At 38.5% G+C, this 27505-nt stretch overlaps 1 protein-coding gene and 1 pseudogene across 1 annotated transcript in view; one reads left to right on the top strand and one right to left on the bottom strand.

The window, feature by feature from the left end:
* Positions 1-27505, top strand: part of NRG4 (neuregulin 4) — a 111241-nt gene that overhangs the window by 33870 nt on the left and 49866 nt on the right. Inside the window, exon 2 of the mRNA XM_045899610.3 lies at positions 21419-21568. Coding sequence (XP_045755566.1) covers positions 21419-21568 — 150 coding nt within the window. The remainder of the gene's footprint in view (positions 1-21418; positions 21569-27505) is intronic.
* Positions 4272-5375, bottom strand: LOC123861988 (heterogeneous nuclear ribonucleoprotein H3-like; annotated as a pseudogene).

Genomic DNA, 27505 nt, shown 5'->3' with positions numbered 1-27505 from the left:
GGTGAAGGGCGTTAAGGGGGGCACTTGATGTAATGAGCACTGGGTGTTGTATGCAACTGAGGAATCACTAAATTCTACCCCTGAAACTAATAATACATTATATCTTAACTAACTTGAATTTAAATTAAAAAAAAAAAAAAGTAAAACCTTTTCTATGCAGCATATACTATTTTTTAACACAATGGCTCTAAAACTCCAAACAGATGTCAAATGCAAACTACAACTTCCAGGACACTCATTTTAATTAAAACTATCACATGGACTTGTCTCTTACATTTTTAAAAATAATTTATACAGTTATTGAAATGTATATGCTCTGACCATTGGGCAGGAAAACTGAAAGTACAGCTGTGAGAATTATACTCCACAGTAAATACTTTTGTACTTGTACTGAATTCTGATGTCACTGAGAACCTTAACCTAGTCTAAGACATTTGAGATAACTTACAACTATCACTTTTTTGGGAACATTTTTTGGTACTTCAGTCAAGTGCTGAGGGAGTTTTATTCTAAAATTAGGGCTAGAATTTAAACTTCCAATACTCCCATCCCCAGGTAACACAATTAAGAATATTCAGAAACCCTGATATCTCTTAGATCTTCAACATTTCAGAGTTATGCCTGATAAGTCACATTTGAAAAAGAATGACTAATATAGAAATTAACAGTCTGTACTGATCTTTAGGTTTTATATTTACAGTATTGTCCAGGAGAAATTAAATGAGAAACGTTATACCAATTATTTTCCAAGGTCTATTCGAGATGTCTGCTTATTAAGACTTACAGCTACCCAAAGGTAAACGATTGTCCTCTAAGATTATACTACTTCTTGTAGAGCTAATAGTAAAGTACATCAACCCAAATCTTATGAAAGCAGCACATCCTTAGCAGTAATTAATATGTAAAAAGTATCAACATTAGTGGTTTGAATATAAAATTTATTTTTAAGTCAAAGTATGTAACAAATAAAACCTACAGAAAGGAGAGGAGTCCAAGATGGCGGAGGAGTAGGAGGAGACCTTAATTTCGTCTGGTCCCAGGAATTCAGCTAGATCACTCTCAAATCATTCTGAACACCTGTGTACTCAAATGGAGATCTAAGAAAAGAATAGCTACAACACTACAAACAGAAAAGCAACTACTTTCTGCAAGAATGACAAGACGGAAAAACTCACTTCAAAAAAGAGAATAAGAGGCAGTACTGCCTGCCAGGGACCTAATCAGTATGGACATAGTGAGATGTCGGAACTAGAGTTCAGAATAACGTTTATAAAGATATTAGCTGGGCTTGAAGAAAGCATAGAAGACACTAGAGAATCTCTTTCTGGAGAAATAAAAGAACTAAAATCTAACCAAGTTGAAATCAAAACGGCCATTAATGAGAAGCAATAATAATGCAGGCTCTAACTACTAGGGTAAGTGATACAGAAGAGAGAATCAGTGATATAGAAGACCAAATGATGGAGAAAAAGGAGCTGAGAAAAAGAGAGATAAACAACTACTGGATCACAAGAGGAGAATTCAAGCGATAAAGTGAAACAATATTAGAATAATTGGAATCCCAGAAGAAGAGGAAAGAGAGGGGGGCAGAAGGTATATTGGAGCAAATTATAGTGGTGAACTTCCCTACTCTGGGGAAGGGAACAGGCATCAAAGTCCAGGAGGCACAGAGAACCCCCCCTCCTCAAAATAAAAAACAGGTCAGCACCCCAACAAATAATAGTGAAACTTGCAAATCTTTGAGACAAAGAGAAAATCCTGAAAGCATCTTGGGACAAGAGGTCCGAAACCTACAACAATAGAGACATTAGTTGGCAGCAGACCTATCCACAGAGACCTGGCAGGCCAGAAAGTACTGGTATGATATATTCAGGATGCTAAATGAGAAAAATAAGCAGCCAAGAGTACTTTATCCAGCTAGGATGTCATTCAAAAAAGAAGGAGTGATAAAAATCTTCCACGACAAACAGAAACTTAAAGAATTTGCGATCACCAAACCAGCCCTGCAAGAAATATTAAAAGGGATCCTCTAAGCAAAGAGAGAGCTCAAAGTAACATATACCGGAAAGGAACAAACACAATAACAGAAACAGTGACTTTAGAGGTAATACAATGGCACTAAATTCATATCTTTCAATAGTTACTCTGAGCGTAAATGGGCTAAATGCCCCAATCAAAAAACACAGGGTATCAGATTGGATAAAAAAGCAAGACCCATCAGTATGCTGTCTGCAAGAGACTCATTTTAGACCCCAAAACACCTCCAGATTCAAAGTGAGGGGGTGGAAAACCGTTTATCATGCTAATCTATATCAAAAGAAAGCTGGGGTGCCAATCCTTATATCAGACAAATTTGATTTTAAAACAAAGACTATAATAAGAGATGAGGAAGGACACTATGTCATACTTAAAGGGTCAATCCAACAAGAAGATCTAACAGTTGTAAATATTTATGCCCCTAACATGGGAGTAGCCAAATATATAAGCCAATTAATAACAAAATCAAAGAAACACGTCAATAATAATACAATAATAGATGTGGATGGAACTAGAGGGTATTATGCTAAGCAAAATAAGTCAATCAGAGAAAGACAGTTATCATGTGATCTTATTGATATGTGGAATTTGAGAAGGCAGAGGATCATAGGGGAAAAATGAAACAAGACGAAACCAGAGAGGGAGACAAACCATAAGAGACTCTTTTTATATATATATATATATTTTTTTTTATTTTATTATGTTATGTTAGTCACCATACAATGCATCATTAGTTTTTGATATAGTGATCCATGATTCATTGTTTTCGTATAACACCCAGTGCTAACTAAAATCTATATGTGCCTTCCTTAATACCCATCACTGAGCTAACCCATCCTCTCACCCCCCTCATAAAGACTCTTAATCTCAGGAAACAAACAGGTTTGCTGGAGTCGAGGGGGGTGGGAGGGATGGGGTGGCTGGGTTGTGGACATTGGGATGCATATATGCTATGGTGAGTGCTATGAATTGTGTAAGACTGATGAATCACAGACCTGTATCCCTGAAGCAAATAATACATTATATGTTAATAAAAGAAAAATGTGCAGAAAACATGAACAGACATTTCTGCAAAGAAGACATCCAAATGGCCAACAGGCACATGAAAAAGTGCTCAACATCACTCAGCATCAGGGAAATACAAATAAAAATCACAATGAGATACCACCTCACACCAGTCAGAATGGCTAAAATTAAAGGTCAGGAAATGACAGATGTTGGTGAGAATGTGGAGAAAGGGGAACCCTCTTACACTGTTGGTGGGAATGCAAGGATGTGCAGCCACTCTGGAAAACAATATGGAAGTTCCTCAGAAAGTTGAAATAGAGCTACCCTACGACACAGCAATTGCACTACTAGGTATTTACCTGAAAGATACAAATGTAGTGTGATCTGATGGCGCACCTGCACCCCAATGTTCATAGCAGCTTGTCCACAATGGCCAGACTGTGGAAAGAGCCCAGATGTCCATCAACAGATGAATGGATAGAGTTGGTATATATATACAATGGAATATTATGCAACCATCAAAAAAATGAAATCTTGCCATTTGCAATGACATGGGTGGAACTAGAGGGTATTATGCTAAGTGAAATAAGTTACTCAGAAAAAGACAATTATCATATGATCTCACTGATATGCGGAATTTAAGAAACAATACAGAGGATCATAGTGGAAGAGAGGAAAAAATAAAACAAGATGAAACCAGAGAGGTAGACAAACCATAAGAAACTCTTAATCATAGGACACAAACTGAGGGTTGCTGGAGGGGTGGGGAGGTGGAGAGATAGGGTAACTGGGTGATGACATTAAGGAGGGCATGCAATGGAATGAGCACTGGGTATTTCTGTACCTCTGAAACAACAATACATTATATGTTAATTGAATTTAAATAAAAAAAATTTTTTAAAAACCTACAGAAAGCAAATTTTCCCATCACAATCTATTGCTTTACAAAATAATATTTTGAAAATACATTCCTTCAGGGGTGCCCGCGTGGCTCAGTCAGTTAAGCAGCTGCCTTCGGCTCAGGTCATGATCCCAGTGTCCTGGGATCGAGCCCCACATGGGGCTCCATGCTCAGCGGAGAGTCTGCTTCTCCCTCTCCCTCTGCCTGCCTGCTGCTCCCCCTGTTTGTGTTCTCTCTTTCACTATCTCTCTATCTTTGTCAAATAAATAAATAAAATCTTAAAAAAAAAAAAAGAAAACGCATTCCTTCAGTCATTATAGAGTTCCTAAAATACAAAAGAAATTAAATTTGTAAGAAATTCTAGTAGACCAGACAGTGTTGTCAGGACTTCTATGTTGGTGGTTATGCTTTGATACATTCCGTGCCATCTACCTCCACTCATGCCACCTTGCTCATAGTAATCTCCACTGCCTCCACCACCATGGCCATAACTACCCAAGCCACCTTGAGTACCATATCCTCCATTGTAATTGTTACATATTCCCATTCTTCGAACAGATCCATAACCTCCCTGATTATCCATTCCTTCTCTGCCATAGCCTCCCATTCCAGAACCTTCCTTTCCAGACCGGCCTCCAGGAGAATTCAAGAAAAGTTCAATGTATCAATGTTGCATGTTATTCTTATCTTTAGACATGGTGGCTACAGCATCTTCATGTGTCACAAATTCTGTGTCTCCTTCTGTTGCTCTGCCATCAGCTGCCATATTGGTATGCACTTGTATTGGATTTAGTGCTGAGAAGAAATTCGCAATGTCATTTTCAGCTGCGTGAATAGGTGATCCTCTCATAGATACAAAATGACCACCATCACCAGCTCTGCCATAGCCTTGTCCTCCCATACCTCTTCCATCTCTCATTCTGTCATCAAAGCCGTCATTTTTATAGCCATAATTATTATAGCCACCATAGTCACCAAAACCTCCATAACTGCCATCATATCCATCCCCTCCTGGTGGCATTCTGTCATACAGAGCCCAACTCTATAATACCCCCCTTTTCCTCCTATTGGTCTGTCTTATGGTCCTGATGGCTAGCCCAGCAATCTTCTTGGTGGATCATAAAATCCTTGATTTCATTCCTGCCATTTCTGAAGATCTCAATATACCTGTGCCCTATTCTTTCCTTGTGTTTCCCTAGAGCATTCTCTGCTGTCTCCTTTGAAGCAAATTGCAGGAAGGCCTCCTTGTGCTTCTCTCCTGATAGTCCATCCTCAGTGTTACTCCATTTGGCATGATTTTCAACCATTGAAAGAACTGAACTTTTTCTTCTTTGCTGCAACCAAATGGCAGTCCAAGTTGTACCGTCCCATCACTAGCATGATTTGGACTATTATGTATCATGACCCAATCCATCTCAGTCATGTTTGATTTAAATGTCTGTCAGGCAACAGTAGCACCGACTCCAGTGCTTGCAGGGTCCATTTGTGAAGAGGAATAAGTGGCTCTTCTCATGGAGCACTGGCACAACATTTATCCCAACCATTTCCATTGGTGGCCCACATGCATCCTTTATGTGACTTCCTAAAATTATAAAAATAAGTATGTTCATTAATATGATCCAAAGTTATAACCTTAAGCAAAAGTAGCTTAGGGGCACCTGAGTGGCTCAGTCGTTAAAGAGTCTGCCTTCGGCTCAGGTCATGATCCCAGGGTCCTGGGATCAAGCCCCTCATCGGGCTCCCTGCTCAGCGGGAAGCCTGCTTCTCCCTCTCCCACTCCCCCTGCTTGTGTTCCTGCTCTGGCTGTGTCTCTCCGTCAAATAAATAAATAAAATCTTAAAAAAAAAACAAAAACAAAAAAGTAGCTTAAAGATTAAGGGCTTAATGGATATTATTTAATTCAATTTAATATCAGTCTAAGGCTTTAAGAAACCTTGGATATGGGCGCCTGGGTGGCTCAGTCGTTAAGCATCTGCCTTCGGCTTGGGTCATGATCCCAGGGTCCTGGGATCGAGTCCCACATCGGGCTCTCTGCTCGGCGGGAGGCCTGCTTCTCCCTCTCCCACTCCCCCTGCTTGTGTTCCTGCTCTCGCTATCTCTTTCTCTGTCAAATAAATAAATAAAATCTTTAAAAAAAAAAAAACCTTTGATATGATCTACTATAAAATGTAAATACTATAAAACATAATTGTGATTGAAATAAGATATTTGTCAGATCAGTTATTCAACTCAGTTGAACACAGTTTTATGTTTTTCCTAGGTTTTAATAATGTGCAGGAGTACTATTAACTTATTTAATCAGTAAATCTGTATTAAGTTTAGGGAAAACAAACCCTAGTAGAATAAAATGTATTGAAAATTATATTTAACAGTGATAAAAGACATAGCTGTTTTTATTAAGCCGAAGTCCTAAGTTAGTTTTGTTTACCACAAATTTACTAATATGAATTTGGATTCTTCAAATATTTTTTATTGTCCCTGAAAGTAATTTTATATAAGTTTAGCACATTAAAATCATCAGAGGTTCACTTTCCTATTCTGGGAATTTTAGGAATATTGAATTTATATAAGAGCTTATTTATCTCTTTAAGTCAATTTGAACAGAACTTTAAGAGACTCTGGAGACAGGAAGACATTTCATACTGAATGAGAAGTAAAGACCTTTCTATGTGATAGAAATGGAGAGAACTTATATCTTCAGATCTATAACTTTGGCAAAGGTCAAGAGTAAACAGAAACATAAAATTTTACTCATAAATAACAAAGAGATATTCTCCTTCCCAGGGTATGAAATTTTTAATTGATTTGAACTTAAAAATAAAATTTTAATAAAAGTCCAACAAACCAGATGCCCTGTCATCTTTCACCTGATAGAGAATAGATCCCTGTCATCCATTTACAGAGATCATCAGATTATGAAACTCTAAAACCAAATTACTCATCAGTGTTCTTACTAATGGAAAATAACAGTAGTAAGTGAATCACCACCACCACAACAAAACCATAAAATTAGTAAATAAAGGAAAAAGCTAGAGAAACAGGGAGCCCGTATATTTTAAGTTCTGTTCTTGCTTGGAATTCACCTCTGGGAGCCAGGAAAAGACATGCCTGGGCTTTAGCTGTGTAGGAGGTGCACTTCTCTGGCAACTTTGTTTATCTAGCTCTGTTAGATGACTCCATCTCAGTGGAGGACCTTCAAAACTGGTAAAAAATAAATTTTTATAGAAGGAAATATGATTTCCTTACAAATATAAAATTAATACATATCAAAGATATACTTAATTAATGAGGGAACAGTAAGATGTTACAACTGACTCAGAGAATTTAAACAACACACACATACAGGTGATCAGACATGTTGAAATGAATTTGCAAATAGATATAGGTTAATATGCACAGGGCAATGTGCTGTATTATTTGGATAAATTTAATTTGCATTAGAGTAAGTTCTAAACAATATACAAAGTTGTAAAATAACTCAAATACAGTGAAAAGCACAGGCCCCTATCGAATCAGGTAACCCAAGAAGGTACATTAGACTGGGCACCTAGTAGTCTTTTTTCTTGTCTATTTCAGTCTTTCCCTAGAGAACAATCCAGGCAGCAGCCTTTTCTAGCTTTTGTCCTCTTGGCCAATTGTTAAATATTACCAGCCCCTAATCTTTCAACCACCCATCTAGAACCTTCTAGATTCTTGGAGCAAGGTTAGGGGAATAGGGTTTGTTTGCACCTATCTTTGCTTCACTAGCTGGATGAGGCCTTTACTTGCTGCTTCACTTTCCTCCATCCATCTTGTAATCACCTTGGAGCCCAAATGCATAGTGTGGAGGTGGAGCTTTGTGATAGAAGGTTTAACTTGGCAAAGGGATATTTGTTGGAATAGTTACCCAGAGTGACTTAGTAAGCTCTGATTCCCTGAGCCTGATCACCAGGATTTTCCCAGAGGGGCATCCCAAGAAGTATCTGCCTACATAGCCACAAGCTCAGACCAGGGAAGGTCTCCGCTGCCTTGACTGAGGCCAAGTTCCATCCCCTATCCACAGAGTAGCATTCCCACTGTTGGATAGGTGGAGTCATCATTTGTCAGGTGATAAAAGACTAAATGCTATTTGAGAGGCTGTTTAAGGAGTACAAACGTGGGTAATGTGCAAAAGGATAATTATTCAAAAGTAAAATGATTGAAGTTTGACGATTACTTACAATTGGAAAATGCAAGAAAACCAACATTTATGGTGCTTCTTCATTTGGCATGTTGCCTCATTTAATTATATATTTTATTTGTGTCTGTCAGCAGTTTATCTGGGCCTCACTATATGTTTTATAAAACTCAGTTACCGAAAGGAATTGTCTGGATTTTATGAGTCATTTTATTTTATTTATTTATTTATTTAAATTTTATTTATTTATTTGCGAGAGAGAATGAGATAGAGAGAACATGGGGGGGGAGGGTCAGAGGGAGAAGCAGACTCCCTGCTGAGCAGGGAACCCGATGTGGGACTCGATCCCAGGACTCCAGGATCATGACCTGAGCCGAAGGCAGTTGCTTAACCAACTGAGCCACCCAGGCGCCCCTTTGAGTCATTTTATTAACCACAGAAAATTTTAAAGTTTTTTTAAGGTCATTTGGTTATAAGATAGGGTGAGTCTTGGCACTCTTTATAGATAAGACTTCTGTCTTTTCATCTCTAAATTTACTGGAGGGTTGTGGTTCAAAGAAAAAGAGTTCAAATGCTACTGTGATATTAATTACAACAAAGCCCTCTTTAACATTTGGCCATATACTTTGTTATACATCAGAATTTAGACTAATCTTTAGAACACTGTTACAAAGAGGAAATAACATCTTTGAAGCTTATAATAGAAGAACATTTGCAAATGCATAAAACAACTGCTCTATTTAGCTATGCATTTTGTTAGCACTTTTCATAGTAATAACCTTACTTCTGATAAAGATTGTTCATTAGTATTCTCCACAGAAACAATTGATACATCTTTCTTGACTTTACCATGCTTAGAAGAAAACTTGTAAGAGGATAAATCCTGAAACTTCACATTTTTTCAGAGCAGACTCTATGCTTATCAAACATGGTGGGATATGGTTATGAAACAGTGGAAACATTCCTTCTCTCTTAGGTCTGCTTGTCGTCTGAGTTTGTCTTACTGATTTGTGTTATTTGTCCAAGAGTAGAAAAGACTCTTCAGACTTAACTTGGGTTAGCTTATTGCTGTTCTAGGAGGCAGAGTGCCAATGAAAGACAATATATATCCTTCTTTAAAGCTCCTTCATTTTCTTATTTGTTGCATAATGAAGTTATATCAGATTATGCGTTTGCTTCTGAATTTTCATTACCCTTTTAGTGTCTTTATCATCCACCATTTCCATTGGAAGGCAGCTGAAAAATATCCCAGTTTCTCGTCAGTAAGATTTTATTTTTAACATAGGAAGACCATGCAAAGTGACAACTGTGACTTTTGCCCAGCTCTAATACTTAACTTTTTTTGTCAGGAAGTGAACTGATGCTGGCTTCTCTTTGTCTTATTCCAAGTTGGGGCATGAGATTTTTCCCTGCATTAGAAGGTTGTTGAGACCTGAAGCCTGGGAAGGTAAGATCCCAGCATGAATACTATCCATTTAGAACTGTGGTTTAGTTGAGTGTCCGGTGATTTAAGAGCATAAGTCTTTCCAGCTGTTCCCAGTTTATAATCTCACTATTTGTTCACACGCTTCCTTTATTCATTGTGCTTTAGCTTGTTTCAGTAAATATAATGTTTCAAAATTTCAATGGTTTACTTAAGCTAAAAAAATTATAGCTTTTCACAATAAAACTATAATAATACTCTACAAAATAAAAAAATGTGAATTATTCTTTGTGCAATGTTTTATCCATTTATATTCAGATATAATCTGTAGTCCATTTCAGTATATGAATTATATGGTTATAGTCAATCTTGAAAGAATCTAATAGATTTTGCTTTTAACTTAGATTATACTTACACATTTGAAATATAGTAATTATTGGTATTTTATGGTGCTAATAATCATATAAATATGACAAACACAATTTTTGCAGGATTGAATATTAGTGTTAAGAATCTAGTAAATGCTTAGTGAAGTTACATTTATGGGACTAGCTAATAAAAGAGGGAAGGGTCATGAATCAGTCTTCCTTAACAGTTCTTTCTTCTAAAAATCTTGTAGGAGCTTTGTAGGATGTTGGCATGTTTGTGTACTGTTACGTGTCCTAGACTACTAAAGAGATCCAAGCTCATGTTATCAGTTCATGTTTCTTGAACATTCTGTTTTATTTTATTTTTGTTTTGTTTTTTACCATTTTCATGGGTTTCAGATTGAACTTTGATTACTACAGAGTATTGGTTACGTGTAAGTCAATTTTGGCATGTGCCAATATTGTACTTCTGCTTTCCAGAATAGATTATTCCAAGTAAAGTGATGTTGACATTGAGCCTCCATTTGGTTAGTGAACTCTTCTATAATATAAACTTGTTTCTGAGAAATATAATAATAATAATAATAATAAAAAACATAAACATTTATTGGTCGCCATGCTCTTAGCCTTTTCTGGTTATAATTTTTCTTAGGCATCATATTCTCTATAGTCCGATATGGATGTAAACATGGCCTTTATAAAGTCACTAATTTCAGTTTCAGTTGTATAGTGTGTTTCACCATTCAGAGCACTTTTAGACATTGTTTGATTCTGATAATAACCCTAGGAAATAGCTAAAGCAGGTGTTGTTATTTTTATTTTACAGAGTCTTAGAGAGTTTAAGTGACTTGCCCAAGGTCACACAGGCAACAAGCACAAGTGTGGGGTCAAGAAATCCGTTTTTTCTACTTCACAGTTGAATACCCTTCCTTCCTTCCTTCCTTCCTTCCTTCCTTCCTTCCTTCCTTCCTTCCTTCCTTCCTTCCTTCCTTCCTTCCTCCTTCCTTCCTTCCTTCCTTCCTTCCGATTTTATTTATTTGTTTGACAGAGAGAGAGAGAGCACAAGCAGGGGGAGCTGCAGGCAGAGGGAGAGGGAGAAGCAGACTCCCCTCAGAGCAGGGAGCTTGATGTGGGGTTGGATCCCAGGACCCTGGGATCATGACCTGAGCCGAAGGCAGTCACTTAACTGACTGAGCCACCAGGTGCCCCTACTCTTTCTTGAAGCTAAATGCACTGTATTTGTTTACATGATTAGAAACTTGGTTCTTTTATCATGGTAAAGGTCTCAAATGTATAAAAACTTACCTTAAATGCTGTAGGATCTAATGAATTTATTTCATGTCCAGTGTACTAAACATAGCCTCTGTGGTTAGGGACAGATTACTGGTGGTATTCAGCCAGAAAACCAATACATATGGCATGGATTCCCAGTTTGGGAATTTCTCACCTAGGTGAGCATTTATGTCTATTCCAGCATTCATCTTTCGATTCCAGGAGAATGTACATGACCCTTAGGGCTTGGTGTTCACCTCATCAGGTGTCACAACTCTTTGCTACTTGGTGGTCTGTGTAGAAGTGAGGTCTAGAAATAATTTAGCAAGACAGTTGCATAAAGATTGAGGGCTACTTAGTTACATGTAAAATGCTGGTGCAACACCTTACCTTTCAATTTGCTTCAACTAGTAATACCAGTTGCCTGTCTGATCTTAATTCTCCCTATTTATCCATAAAGTCATTGATTAACTGTGTTGGCCTGAAATTTGATATTTATGTGGTAACTGAGGTTGTAACATTTTCATAAATGAGCTCAAGCTTTAAAAGTGGAATCCAGAGGTGCCTGGCTGGCTCAGTTGGAAGAACAACTCAGGGTTGTGAGTTTGAGCCACACGCTAGGTGTAGTGATTACTTAAAAAAAATTTTAAAAATCTTAAAAAAGAAAGTTGGATCATTTGTGGGCTGTTTACTTTTTTGCATGATAAATATCTAAATATTTTAAATTAATTTTTAAGTCAACCATTCCTACTTCTTTAACATAATATTTAAATTTCTCTTTGCCTTTCTCTAAATTCTGATTTAACTAGTTAAAAAATAACAAGGGTTGTTTTTCCTTGACATTACTTTATTTAAAGATAGCATCATGTTTTTACTTTCCCACAAGAGTATGTATTTCCTTTGTCCTGCTGTAAGATAACAAAATGACATTCTAGTGTTGGTTTCCTTTATATTCCTTTTTTTCTTTGCTAACAAACTGATCTGACTACTAAGTTTATATTTATACCATTCCCTTGACTCCTTCCAACTCAAAGTATTCACTGCCCAGGTAAACATTTATAGTTAGTTCCATCGGCTAGTTTGCATCTTCTCCTTGAAGTTCAGTCGTACCTAAAGTTGAACAGCTTTAAGAAATTTAAGTAAGGGGGGGAGCAAGATGGCGGAGGAGTAGGAGACCTGGATTTCATCTGGTCTCAGGAATTCAGCTGGATAGGGATCAAACCATTCTGAACAACTACAAACTCAACAGGGGATCGAAGAAAAGAATAGCAACAACTCTCTGAACAGAAAAGCGACCACTTTCTGGAAGGTAGGACATGTGGAGAAGTGAATCTGAGGCAATATTTGGGAGGATAGACAGCGGGAGAGGGGCCTCCGTCCGCCGCTTCTGGCAAGTGATAGAGCCGCGGAGCACAAAATCGGAACTTTTAGAAGTCAGCTCCACTGAGGGACATCACTCCAGTGGCTAGGCAGGGGGTGGAACCCTCGTGAGACAGTGTGGTCTCAGGACCCTCGGGTTCACAGAAAGACTGGGGGTGCCTGAGTGCGGCAGAGCTCCCAGGTATCAGAGCGGGGAGGCCGGCTGCAGAGACAGAGCCCAGGTGTGGACTCTCAGATCGGGGTTGCCATAGACCGTGATCCGCGGCACAGTCGGCTCCTGCTCCTCCAGCAGGGACCCAACAAGAGGCAGATCCGGGGAGACTCCCCTTCTTCCCCCAGAACGAGAGGCACCGGAGCGCACCGCAGGGATCTGCAGGGTTTGGAGACTCCACACGGGGTTGGGTGCCAGAGATAGAAATGTGCGGTCACAGGCTGGGTGAGCACAGAGTGAGGCCGGAGACCGGAGAGATGGGAGTGACTGACAGCTTTTCTCTGGGGGTGCACTGAGGAGCAGAGCCCCGAGTTCTCGGCTTCTCCGGGGCAGAGACTGGGAGGCTGCCATTTTCACTCTCAGGCTCCAAAGCTGTACGGAAAGCTTGCAGGGAACAAAAGCTCCAGAGAGCAAACCCAAGCAGATTACCTAGCCCAGACCGGGCAAGGGCAGGGCAATTCCACCTCCGGCAAAGACCTTTGGGAACCATGGCAACAGGGCCCTCCCCCAAAAGATCAGCGAAAACAGCCAGCCAAGACCAAGTTTACCGATCAAGGAGAACGGCAGATCTCCAGCGCTAGGGGAATAATGCATAGGATCTATGGCTTTTTTACCATGATTCTGTAGTCTTTCAAAGTTATTTTTAACTGTCTTTTTTTTTTTTAATTTTTTTTTCCCTTTTTCAACCAACATCTTATCAATCCCTCTTGTAAAAAAAACATTTTTATTTTTCATTTTTAGAGTCATATTCTATCCCTTCATCGTAGTTACCCGTATTTTTGGCATATATATATAAGTCGTTCTCTCTTTAAAATTTTGAGATAGTTTCTTCTAACAGATCAAAATATACCCTAAATCTCTAGTGTATGGTTTTTTTCTACTCCCCTGCCTGATCACATTCTCTCCTTTTTCTTTTTTCTTTTTTTTAAATCTTCTTCTTTTTTCAAACAACTTCTTATCAATTCCTTTTATAAAATTTTTTATAATTTCCATCTTTACAGTCATATTCCATCCCTTCATCATATCAACCCTTATTTTTGTACATATATAAGTTTTTCTTTCTTTAAATTTACCAAATTTCTTTAAATTTGGTTGTTCTTTAAATACAACCAAAATCTAGTGTGCAGCACTGATGTCTATACCAGCCTGATCATATTTGATCATATTCTGGTTTTTTTTTTTCTGTATCGTTATGTTCTGTTTTTGTGTGTTTTTATCTTTTTCTTTCTTTCTTTTTTTTCCTTTTTTCTCTCTTTCCCTTTCTTTTACCACTGCTTCAGGTCTTTTCGGATTTGTTTAGAGTATATTTTCTGGGGACGTTGTTACCCTGTTAGCATTTTGTTCTCTCATTAATCTATTCTCCTCTGGACAAAATGACAAGATGGAAAACATCACCACAACAAAAAGAACAAGAGGTAGTACCGACTGCCAGGGACCTACTCATATGGACATTAGTACGATGTCAGATCTAGAGTTCAGAATCATCACTTTAAAGATACTAGCTGGGCTTGAAAAAAACATGGAAGTTATTAGAGAAACCCTTTCTGGAGAAGTAAAAGAACTAAAATCTAACCAAGTTGAAATAAAAAAGGCTATTAATGAGGTGCAATCAAATATGGGGGCGCTAACTGCTAGGATAAATGAGGCAGAAGAGAGAATCAGTGAGATAGAAGACCAAATGATGGAAAATAAAGAAGCTGAGAAAAAGAGAGCTAAACAACTACTGGATCACGAGGGCAGAATTCGAGAGATAAGACGAAACATTAGACTAATTGGGATCCCAGAAGAAGAAGAAAGAGAGAGAAGGGCAGAAGGTATAATGGAGCAAATTATAGCAGAGAACTTCCCTAATTTGGGGAAGGAAACAGGCATCAAAATCCAGGAAGCACAAAGAACCCCTCTCAAAATCAATAAAAATAGGTCAACACCCCGACATCTAATAGTAAAACTTAAGAATCTCAGAGACAAAGAGAAAATCCTGAAAGCAGCTCGGGAGAAGAGGTATGTAACCTAAAATGGTAGAAACATTAGATTGGCAACAGACCTATCCACAGAGGCCTGGCAGGCCAGAAAGGACTGGCAGGATATATTCAGAGCACTAAATGAGAAAAATATGCAGCCAAGAATACTACATCCAGCTAGGCTGTCATTGAAAATTGAAGGAGAGATAAAAAGCTTCCAGGACAAACAAAAACTAAAGGAATTTCCAAACACGAAACCAGCCCTACAAGGAATATTGAAAGTGGTCCTCTAAGCAAAGAGAAAGCGTAAAAGCAACATAGACCAGAAATGAACACAGACAATATACAGTAACAGTCACCTTACAGGCAATACAATGGCACTAAATTCCTATCTTTCAGTAGTTACCCTGAATGTAAATGGGCTCAATGACCCAATCAAAAGACACAAGCTATCAGATTGGATTAAAAAACAAGACCCATCGATATGCTGTCTGCAAGAGACTCATTTTAGACCCAAAGATACCCCCAGATTGAAAGTGAGGGGGGGTGGAAAACCATTTGCCATGCTAATGGAAGCCAAAAGAAAGCTGGGGTGGCAATCCTTATATCAGACAAATTAGATTTTAAACCAAAGACTGTAATAAGAGATGAGGAAGGACACTATATCCTACTTAAAGGGTCTATCCAACAAGAAGATCTAACAATTGTAAATATCTATGCCCCTAACATGGGAGCAGTCAATTATATAAGGCAATTAATAACAAAAGCAAAGAAACACATCGACAACAATACAATAATAGTGGGGGACTTTAACACCCCCCTCACTGAAATGGACAGATCATCTAAGCAAAATATCAACAAGGAAATAAAGACTTTAAATGACACATTGGACCAAATGGACCTCACAGACATATTCAGAACATTCCATCCCAAAGCAACGGAATACACGTTCTTCTCTAGTCCCCATGGAACATTCTCCAGAATCGATCACATCCTAGGTCATAAATCAGGTCTCAACCGGTACCAAAAGATTGGGATCATTCCCTGCCTATTTTCAGACCACAATGCTTTGAAATGAACTGAATCACAAGAGGAAAGTCAGAAAGAACTCAAATACATGGAGGCTGAAGAGCATCCTACTAGAGAATGAATGGGTCAACCAGGAAATTAAAGAAGAATTAAAAAAATTCATGGAAACCAATGAAAATGAAAACACAACTGTTCAAAATCTTTGGGATGCAGCAAAGGCAGTCCTAAGAGGAAATTATATAGCAATACAAGCCTTTTTCAGGAAACAAGAAAGGTCTCAAGTACACAACCTAACCCTCCACCAAAAGGAGCTGGAGAAAGAACAGCAAATAAAGCCTAAACCCAGCAGGAGAAGAGAAATAATAATCAGAGCAGAAATCAGTGAAATCGAAACTAAAAGAACAGTAGAACAGATCAACGAAACTAGGAGCTGGTTCTTTGAAAGAATTAACAAGATTGATAAACCCCTGGCCAGACTTATCAAAAAGAGAAGAGAAATGACCCAAATCAACAAAATCATGAATGAAAGAGGAGAGATCACAACCAACACCAAAGAAATACAAACAATTATAAGAACATATTATGAGCAACTCTATGCCAGCAAATTAGATAACCTGGAAAAAATGGATGCATTCCTAGAGATGTATCAACTACCAAAACTGAACCAGAAAGAAATAGAAAAGCTGAACAGACCTATAACCACTAAGGAAATTGAAGCAGTCATCAAAAAACAAAAGCCCAGAGCCAGATGGCTTCCCAGGGGAATTCTACCAAACCTTTCAAGAAGAATTAATACCTATTCTTCTGAAACTGTTCCAAAAAATAGAAATGAAAGGAAAACTTCCAAACTCATTTTATGAGGCCACCATTACCTTGATCCCAAAACCAGACAAAGACCCCATCAAAAAGGAGAATTACACACCAATATCCCTGATGAACATAGATGCAAAAATTCTCACCCAAATACTAGCCAATAGGATCAACAGGACATTAAAAGGATTATTCACCACGACCAAGTGGGATTTATCCCTGGGCTGCAAGGTTGGTTCAACATCCACAAATCAATCAACATGACACAATACATTAACAAAAGAAAGAACAAGAACCATATGATCCTCTCAATAGATGCAGAAAAAGCATTTGACAAAATACAGCATCCTTTCTTGATCAAAACTCTTCAGAGTACAGGGATAGAGGGTACATACCTCAATATCATAAAAGCCATCTATGAAAAACCTACAGCGAATATCATTCTCAATGAGGAAAAACTGAGAGCTTTCCCCCTAAGGACAGGAACGCGGCAGGGATGTCCACTATCACCCCTGCTATTCAACATAGTATTAGAAGTCCTAGCCACAGCAATCAGACAACAAAAAGAAATAAAAGGCATCCAAATTGGCAAAGAAGAAGTCAAACTCTCACTCTGTGCAGATGATATGATACTTTATGTGGAAAACCCCAAAGACTCCACCCCAAAACTGCTAGAACTCATACAGGAATTCAGTCAAGTGGCAGGATATAAAATCAATGCACAGAAGTCAGTGGCATTCCTATACACCACCAACAAGACAGAATAAAGAGAAATTAAGGGGTTGATCCCATTTACAATTGCACCCAAAACCATAAGATACCTAGGAATAAATCTAACCAAGGAGACAAAGGAGTACTCAGAAAACTATAAAATACTCATGAAAGAAATTGAGGAGGACACAAAGAAATGGAAAAACGTTCCATGCTCATGGATTGGAAGAACAAATATTGTGAAGATGTCAATGCTACCTAGAGCAATCTACACATTCAATGCAATCCCCATCCAAATACCATCCACTTTTTTCAAAGAAATGGAACAAATAATCCTAAAATTTGTCTGGAACCAGAAAAGACCCCGCATAGCCAGAGGAATGTTGAAAAAGAAAAGCAAAGCCGGCGGCATCATAATTCCGGACTTCCAGCTCTATTGCAAAGCTGTCATCATCAAGAAAGTATGGTACTGGCACGAAAACAGACACATCGATCAGTGGAACAGAATAGAGAGCCCAGAAATGGACCCTCAACTCTATGGTGAACTCATCTTTGACAAAGCAGGAAAGAATGTCCAATGGAAAAAAGACAGTCTCTTCAACAAATGGTGTTGGGAAAACTGGATAGCCACATGCAAAAGAATGAAACTGGACCATTTCCTTGCATCACACACAAAAATAGACTCCAAATGGTTGAAAGACCTGAACGTGAGACAGGAGTCCATCAAAATCCTAGAGGAGAACACAGGCAGCAACCTCTTTGACCTCAGCCGAAGCAACTTCTTCCTAGAAACATCGCCAAAGGCAAGGGAAGCAAGGGCAAAAATGAATTATTGGGACTTCGTCAAGATAAAAAGCTTTTGCAAAGCCAAGGAAACAGTCAACAAAACCAAAAGACAACCGACAGAATGGGAGAAGATATTTGCAAATGACATATCAGATAAAGGGCTAGTATCGAAAATCTCTAAAGAACTCATCAAACTCAACACCCAAAGAACAAAGAATCCAATCAAGAAATGGGCAGAAGACATGAAAGGATATTTCTACAAAGAAGACATCCAAATGGCCAAGAGACACATGAAAAATTGCTCAACATCTCTTGGCATCAGGGAAATCCAAACCAAAACCTCAATGAGATACCACCTCACACCAGTCAGAATGGCTAAAATTTACAAGTCAGGAAACGCCAGATGTTGGCGGGGATGCGGAGAAAGGGGAACCCTCCTACACTGTTGGTGGGAATGCAAGCTGGTGCAGCCATTCTGGAAAACAGTATGGAGGTTGCTGAAAAAGTTGAAAATAGAGCTACCATACGATCCAGCAATTGTACTACTGGGTATTTACGCCAAAGATACAAAAGTAGGGATCAGAAAGGGTACGTGCACCCCGATGTTTATAGCAGCAATGTCCACAATAGCCAAACTGTGGAAAGAGCCAAGATGTCCATCGACAGATGAATGGATAAAGAAGATGTGGTATATATATACAATGGAATATTATGCAGGCATCACAAGAAATGAGATCTTGCCATTTGGTACGACGTGGATGGAACCGGAGGGTGTTATGCTGAGCGAAATAAGTCAGTCAGAGAAAGACATGTATCATATGACCTCACTGATATGAGGAATCCTTAATCTCAGGAAACAAACTGAGGGTTCCTGGCGTGGGGGGTGGGGTGGGAGGGATGGGCTGCCTGGGTGATAGACACTGGGGAGGCTATGTGCTCTGGTAAGCGCTGTGAATTGTGCAAGACTGTTGAATCTCAGATCTGTACCTCTGAAACAAATAATGCAATATATGTTAAGAAAAAAAAAAGAAGAAGATAGCAGGAGGGGAAGAATGAAGGGGGGGAAATCGGAGGGGGAGACGAACCATGAGAGACAATGGACTCTGAAAAACAAACTGAGGGTTCTAGAGGGGAGGGGCCTGGGAGGATGGGTTAGCCTGGTGATGGGTATTAAAGAGGGCACGTTCTGCATGGAGCACTGGGTGTTATGCACAAAAATGAATCATGGAACAATACATCTAAAACTAATGATGTAATGTATGGGGATTAACATAACAATAAAAAATTTTTTAAAAATTTAAAAATTAAAAAAAATTAAAAAATAAGTAATGAGTTTATAGGTTTTTTAAAAGAAATCCTCCTTATGAAGAAGAATTATGCTGTTTCATTTCTGGATTTATGTCTTTAGGGTTCTACTTATCTTTTCTAGAGTAGAAACAGCCCCATTTTAATATTATTTCAAAACTTGCGTTATTTTAAAACTGTGACAGCAAATCTTTTCCTTAAAAATCTTCAGAAGTCAGAAACAATTATTACTTATTGAATTCTAATTTTAAAAATTAAAGAAGCTACAGGAGTTTTTCTCTCTATTTTGGTCATTTTGGATATACTTTGGCAAATTGAATTTAGAAGCTGTTTTTTTGTTTTTGTTTTTTTTACTGTGTGGAATGCCCTTTCAGTTATTTTGTGATGACATATGTATCAGTTTTTATGGCAGTTTCTATGTTGACTTTTGTGTGTGTGTGTGTGTGTGTGTATTCCCCTTTGTGGATTCCCTGTTTCAGAAGTGGAATGTGGGGCTGTAGGAGAAAAGTTATTTTCAATTAAATTTTTTTCCCCTCACATTTATTTGACTGAGTTTATGGAAAAATAAGTATTTTCTATTTAGGTAATTTGTGTTTTCCCAAAATATTTTTACTGTCATTTCAGTTTGCCAATCATGTTCTATCCTAACCTTTCCTTTCTGTGTCTCAACTCCATCTTTACCGTAGTTTGAGAGAATTGAGACTGCTTTTTTGCTCAAACTGATACCCTATAACAATAACACTACTACCTCACAGTGGGTAAGGCTTGGGGTTCATATAACATGTTTGATATGTAGATTTAAGTAAAATTGATATATTTTGTGCTGTATCTTGGTGTTTTATTCTCTCCTTTATATGTATATTGCTTTCTAGCTTATCACATTATTTAGTAATTAGTTCACTAAGATGGAGAAAAGGAGATAAGTCAACATTTCTAGTTGTGGTAATACCAGCATAAAGAAGGAAAATACATATATATATATATACACACACACACATACATACAGACATATACTTTTTTACACTAAAGTATTGCTAAGTGTAGTTTACTCCATAACTTATTGGGTTTAGTAAACATTGGTATATATTAAAATGCTATTCTCTCTTTCTTTATTTTTTTTATTTGAGAGAGAATGAGAAAGAGAGCACATGAGAGGGCAGAGGGCCTGAGGGAGAAGCAGACTCCCTGCCGAGCAGGGAGCCCGATGCGGGACTCGATCCTGGGACTCCAGGATCATGACCTGAGCCGAAGGCAGTCACTTAACCAACTGAGCCATCCAGGTGCCCAATACTATTCTTTATTTTAACAGAAACTACAGAATAATGAAATTGATCTGATGCCAAACTGTCATTCTCATTAATCCATATCCATGTTTTATAATTCTTTGAACATATTAACTGGGAAAAGGGAACTGATTTGTCTTATCAAAGATTATGGTCCTTTTCCATATAGTTTTAAGGAGTTGAAAGTAATTGCCTTTAAAATATTTGGTTAGCAGGGGCACCCGACTGGCTCAGTCAGTGGAGCATGTGACTATTGATCTCAGAGTTGTGAGTTCAAACCCCACATTTGGTTATAGAGCTTACATTAAAAAAAAAAAATTGCCATAAAATATTTGGTTGGCAAATGAAAATACCAAAAAATATTCTAGAAAAGGAAAGTAATAGGAAAGAGAACTACCAGATATTAAAATATATTATAAAGCAACAATATTGAAGCAGTGTGGTAGAAGATTATATGTGTAGATATGGAAGAATAGAAAGAAATATTGTTACTTATACAAATTGGACATATGTTAAAGGAGGCACTATTAAACAGTAGGAAAGAGAATTATTTAATAAATTGTGTTAGAATAACCAGCAATATTGAAGAAAAATACATTTAAACCCACCTCTATACCAGATATAACAAAGTAAATTTCAGATAAACTTAAGTGTGGATAATTACATCATTGAAAATCTAGGAGATAAAAGGACCAAATATTCTAGAATTTCTTTTGCTTTCTATATTAGTTAATAAGACAGAGAATGCAATTCTTTATCTAAAATTTTATTCTGTAGATGCATTGAAAATTATACAGGAGCTCGTTGTGAAGAAGTTTTTCTCCCAAGCTCCAGCATCCAAACTAAAAGTGACCTGTTTGCAGCTTTTGTGGCATTGACCCTTCTTCTAGGAACTCTTATCATTGGAGCCCTCTACTTCCTTTTCAGGTAACCAAAATAGAAACATACTTTGGGGAAAAAAAAGGTAGTTATTGTATTAAATAATTACTAGGTTCTTTAGATCTAGATATTTTTGCAGATAGTGTTTTCTGTTCAAAGTTATCTCAAAAAGAATGAAATCTTGCCATTTGTAATGATTTTGATGGAACTAGAGGGTATTATGCTACGTGAAATAAGTCAGTCAGAGAAAGACAAACACCATATGATTTCACTCATATATTGAATTTAGGAAACAAAACAGATGAACATAGGGGAAGGGAAGAAAAAAGAAATGAAGATGAAAATAGAGAAGGTGGCAAATCATAAGAGACACTTCATTCTAGGAAACAAACTCAGGGTCACTGGAGAGGAGGTTGGTGGGAGTAAGGGGTAATAGGGTGATGGGCATTAAGGAGGGCATTTGATGTAATGAGCAGTGGGTATTATATGGAACTTAGGAATCACTAAATGCTACCCCTGAAACTAATAATATAATGTGTGTTAACTAAATTGAATTTAAATAATTTAAAAAAAGAAAAAATAAAGTTACCTCTCTAATACAGCTATTGTTACTAAATTAATAATTACTTTTTAAAAAAGATTTTATTTATTTATTTGACAGAGAGAGACACAGTGAGAGAGGGAACACAAGTGGGGGTAGTGGGAGAGAGAGAAGCAGGCTTCCCACTGAGCAGGGAGCTTGACGCGGGGCTCAGTCCCAGGACCCTGGGACCATGACCTGAGCCGAAGGCAGACACTTAAAGACTGAGCCACCCAGGTGCCCCAATAAGTCATTTTTGAAATGGTCTTAAATAATCTCTATTTGTTCTTTGTTACTGTCATCAAACATTGGCTCCTGTAAACTAGTTAGGTAGAGCCACATTTACTGAAGTGATCATGCCAAAATACCTAAATATTAGGGCTGGGACTGTCTATCATCCATCTATCTATCTATCTATCTATCTATCTATCTATCTATCTATCTACCTACCTACCTACCTACATGCCTACCTAACTACCTATCTATATTATTATTTTTTTGAGAGAGAGAGTGCAATGGGGGAGCGGGGTCCCAGGGGACCTCATTCCCACATACTCCTCTGCATTCTGACCTTGCCACTCTTATATCAAGAGGTAGTTTATGTCTCTGAATCCTTGAATCTGGGCAGACATTAGGACTGCTTTGATCATAGAATATTGTGGAAATGATGCTGTTCCAGTCTTTAAATGTTCTGGTAGCTTCCACCTCCTGCCACTCATATTTGTGATGCTCTTTGAGAATCAGCCACCATGTTGTGACAAGCCTAAACACCACGAAGAACCAGACTCAGCTGAGCTCCCAGACAACAGCCAATGTCAACCACCAGCAATTTGAGCTATCTCAGACAATCAACTCAGTTGAACCTTTAGTAGAGTGAAGACCTACCTGTCAGTTGACTGCAAGCACAGACCCCAAACAAAAAATGCCCAGCTGTCAACCCACAGAACCATGAGAAAGAAATTGTTTTAATCCACTGAATTGGGTTGATTTATTGTGCACTAGTAAATAACTAGAACACTCATGTTTGGAATTAGGTTTACTCTGACTTTAAATAATGTTTGGAAAAAAAGCTGAATAATGATTTATATATTTTTTCTATCCCTCTAAACATTTTGTCTAATATGCTAAGGAAAAGACCAACTGACTAATTCCCTCATTATTCACTCTAGTGTCAAATTAGAAAGATAGTATTTTATCTGTTACTGGTTGGATAATAAATAGTTTTTGTAACATCAGTCAGGATAGACTAGGTTTGGCTACTGTAATTATCAACCCTCACAATTTAGTGGCTTAATAATATAAGACCCATTCCCATTCATAGTATATAAATATTATAATTTGGCAGTCAGAGTTTTGCTAATCATAGTTACTTAAAGTCTCAAGCTAATGGAACAGGCAATATCTTGAATGATATTGCCTGTGTGCTAGAGGGGAAAGAAGCTTTGAAGGCTGTCATACTTGTATTGATCTATCTGACCAGAATGAGTTGCGTAGTCTTACTCAGTTGCAAGGGGTGTTAGGAAATGCAATTTGCTACCATATGCCTGTAAGATGGAGAGCTAAAATACATATCTAACATAATCAAAGGATTTATTAGGAAATCTAATATTCATTCCACTGGGAATTGTAGTGATTTTTTTTAATCCATAGAATTTTAATATTGCTGTAGTAGTCCAAAACTGAAAGTCCTCTGCTAACCACTGAGTTGTGAAGAACAGATGTTTAATGCCACTAAGCAACAGAGTTTCAGAGGAGACCTTCTAAGTCACAGTAGCCCTGTGGGCTTGAGCCAGAATTTAGCAATATTTCTAGTGTGAAGTACCCTATAGTAGGCTAAGCAATACCTTTTTGGTAGAAAGTATAGATAAGAGAAGGAAAAGAATATATAAGGAGAAGTGGTAATGAATGAAAGGGCAAAAGGAACCTGCAATCACAAATATTATATGGGTTTGCATCATGAATTTGCAGTGTGAATGTTGGTTTGGGGGGTTTGGGTGCCGAGAATGTAAAATAGTGTAGGTTTGAGTGCTCCCAGGTGGTTGACAGGAGCACATGCGAATTAATGCTTAAAGAACCCACTTTCATTCTGTATCTAGAAAAATATCTCACAGTATAAAAAGATTACCAAACAGAAAAGAAAAGAGGCACTATAAATTAGAACACACAAAAGAGGGAATCAGAGAGGGAGGCAAGATGGCAGAGGAGTAGGGGGACCCCGTTTCAACTGGTCCCCTGAATTTAGCTGGATATCTATCAAACCATTTTGAACACCCATGAAATCAGCCTGAGATGTAAGAGTATATATCTGGAAATCTACAAGCAGAAAAGCGACTGCTTTTTGCAAGGTAGGACATATGGAGTCGTGAATCTGTGGGGAGATATCAGAAAGATAAACAGAAAGGGGAGGGAGCCTCCATAAGCTGGCTCCTGGAAAGTGATATAACACTGGAGCACAAAATCGGAACCCTTAGAAATCTGCTCTAGTGAGAGACATCCCTCTCTGAAAGGGGCTCTGGAAATGAAAAGGCAGAATTCTAGGTAGGGAATTATGGTCTCTGGATCTGAGGAGTCACAGAGTGAACTCGGTGCCTGAACCGTAGACTACCCAAGCAGTGGAGCCGGGAAGCCGCTATGGTCAGCGAAGGCATGAGGGGACTCTCAGCTCAGGTCACCATAAACCGCGAGCTGGGCCAGTCAGTAAATCGCTCTTTTCCTGAGCAGCCTGAAAAGGACTGGAACCTAGGGACCGTATACCATCCCCTAGGAGAGGTGAAACAGCTGTGTCTGCGACTAGGCAAAAGCTCGCAGGGCAATAGTGGCCTGGAAAGGACATTAGGGTGGCACCCAGACATGATCCAGGAGCTTTGGGTGCGTGCATGAGCCCACGGCCACTTGCGGTTTTAGAGTCACAAAGGGCTCTTGGTTTTTGGTGTGGTTTTTAGTGCATACAGAAGTGGAGACTGCTGTTTTTGGTGCATACAGAAGTGGAGACTGTTTGTCCTGGAGGGTTTATTAAAGAGGGTAGACTGTGATCTTCCTGCTCTGGACCAGAGGTCTCGGCACAGCCATTTTTGCTCTGATCCTTTTGAAGAGGTTTGGAAAACTTCCAGATAACAAAAGCCACACAGAAGACCAGTTTGCACTGAGCCCGTCCCCCTGACAGGGGGTGGGACAACTCCACCCAGGCAGGGATACCTGAGAAACAGCATGGCAGGCCTCTCTCCCAGAAGACAGACTGGAAGAACAAGTGGACGACGAGCCTATGGAGCCCACAAGTCTATAAAATTCCAGTGCCAGGGAAAATAGTATATTGAGCTCCAGGTGTTGCTTCCTGACTCATTTATTTTTCAGATAAAATTCTCCTTTTGTTTCTTCTTTTTCTTATGCTTTTTCTCCTTTTTTTCTTTTACCATCTTCCCATTTCAACTAGATACTTATACCAACTTGTATTTCATAGTCGCTTTTTAACTTACATTTTTTCACATCTACATGTTATAGATATATGCTTCATTTTAGTACTTTTTTCACTATATAAGTTTTATTTTCCTTGCAATTTGGGGATGTAGTGTCTTCTAACACACAGACATAATTCACCTAGGAGTACCCTGCTTTGTCCACACTGCGAGAATATTGTCTCTCTTCTCCTTCCCCCATTTTAAAATATTTTAATTTTATTCCTGTGTTTCATTTTGGCTTGCTTTGTTTTTCTGTGGTGGCTACCGACCACTCCAGATTTTTCTAGGGTGCATCTTGCTTGGGTCATGGTTGATATTTTGGACTTCTTCATTTGCCCAACCAGTGATCTCTGACCAGAATGACTAGAAGGAGGATCACACACAAAAAAAGAACCCGAGGGAGTGTTCTCTGCCACAGAGCTAATCGATATGGATGTAAGTAAGATGTCAGAGATAGAATTCAAGATAGCAATCATAAAGTTAATAGCTAGGCTTGAAAAAAGCATAAGTGACAATATAGAATCTCTAAGGCCGGAAATGAGATCCAATCAGGCCAAACCTAAAAATGCTATGAATGAGATGCAGTCTAAACTAGATACTCTAAAGCTCAGGTCAATGAGGTGGACGAGAGAATAAGTGATCTAGAAGACAGGCTGATGGAAAGGAAGGAAATTGAAGAAAAGAGAGAAAAACAACTCATAACACATGCAGAGAGACGTAGAGAATTTTTTTTTTTAAGATTTTATTTCTTTGACAGAGACACAGTGAGAGAGGGAACACAAGCAGGAGGAGTGGGAGAGGGAGAAGCAGGCTTCCCACAGAGCAGGGAGCCGGATGTGGGGCTCGATCCCAGGACCCTGGGATCATGACCTGAGCCGAAGGCAGTCGCTTAATGACTGAGCCACCCAGGCGCCCCGAGACGTAGAGAATTTAAAGCTACATTGAAAAGGGTAGAGAGAGCACTAGAAGATATATTTGAGCAAATCATAGCTGAGAACTTCCATAATCTGGGGAAGGAAACAAGCATTCACGTCCAAGAGGCAGAGAGGACCCCTCCCCAAATCAATAAAAATAGATCCACACCCTGACATATAATAGTGAAGCTTGCAAATCTTTAGAGCCAAAGAAGCTATCCTGAGAACAGCTAGAGGGAAGAGATTTCTTACATACGGAAGGAGGAACTTCAGAATAACATCAGATCTGTCCACAGACACCTGAGAGGCTAGAAAGGGCTGGCAAGATATATTCAGGGTACTAAATGAAAGAACATGCAGCCAAGAATACTTCATTCAGCAAGGCTGTCATTCAGAATGGAAGGAGAGAGGAAGAGTTTCCAGGACAGAGAGAAACTCAAAGAATATGACCACAAAGCCAGCCCTGCAAGAAATATTAAAGGGGATACTGTAAGCGAAGGAAAACCCCAAGGGAAACAGAGACCAGAAAGTAACAGAGACAATCTACAGAAAAAATGACTTTACAGGTAATACAATGGCACTAAATTCATATCATTCAGTAGTTACTCTGAATGTAAATGGGCTGAATGCTCCAATCAAAAGACACAGGGTATCAGATTGGATAAAAAAAGCAGGACCCATTCATATGCTGGCTACGAGAGACTCATTTTGAACCTAAAGACACCTCCAGATTGAAAGTGAAGGGATGTAGAAAATTTACCATGCCAATGGACCTCAAAAGAAAGCTGGGGTAGCAATCCTCGTATCAGACAAATTAGATTTTAAACCAAAGACTGTAATAAGAGATGTAGAGGGACAGTATATCATACTTAAAGGGTCTATCCAACAAGAAGATACAACAATTGTAAATATCTATGCCCCCAACATGGGAGCAGCCAATTATATAAACCAATTAATAACCAAAATAAAGAAACATAATAATATATTAATAGTAGGAGACCTCAACACTCCACTCATAGCAATGGACAGATTAAGC

The sequence above is a fragment of the Mirounga angustirostris genome, unplaced genomic scaffold, assembly GCF_029215605.1.
Source record: "Mirounga angustirostris isolate CCGP_5_RB_7025 unplaced genomic scaffold, mMirAng1.0.hap1 SCAF_9, whole genome shotgun sequence".
NCBI classification, from domain to species: Eukaryota; Metazoa; Chordata; class Mammalia; order Carnivora; family Phocidae; genus Mirounga; species Mirounga angustirostris.
This window is presented reverse-complemented; position numbering and strand designations above follow the sequence as displayed.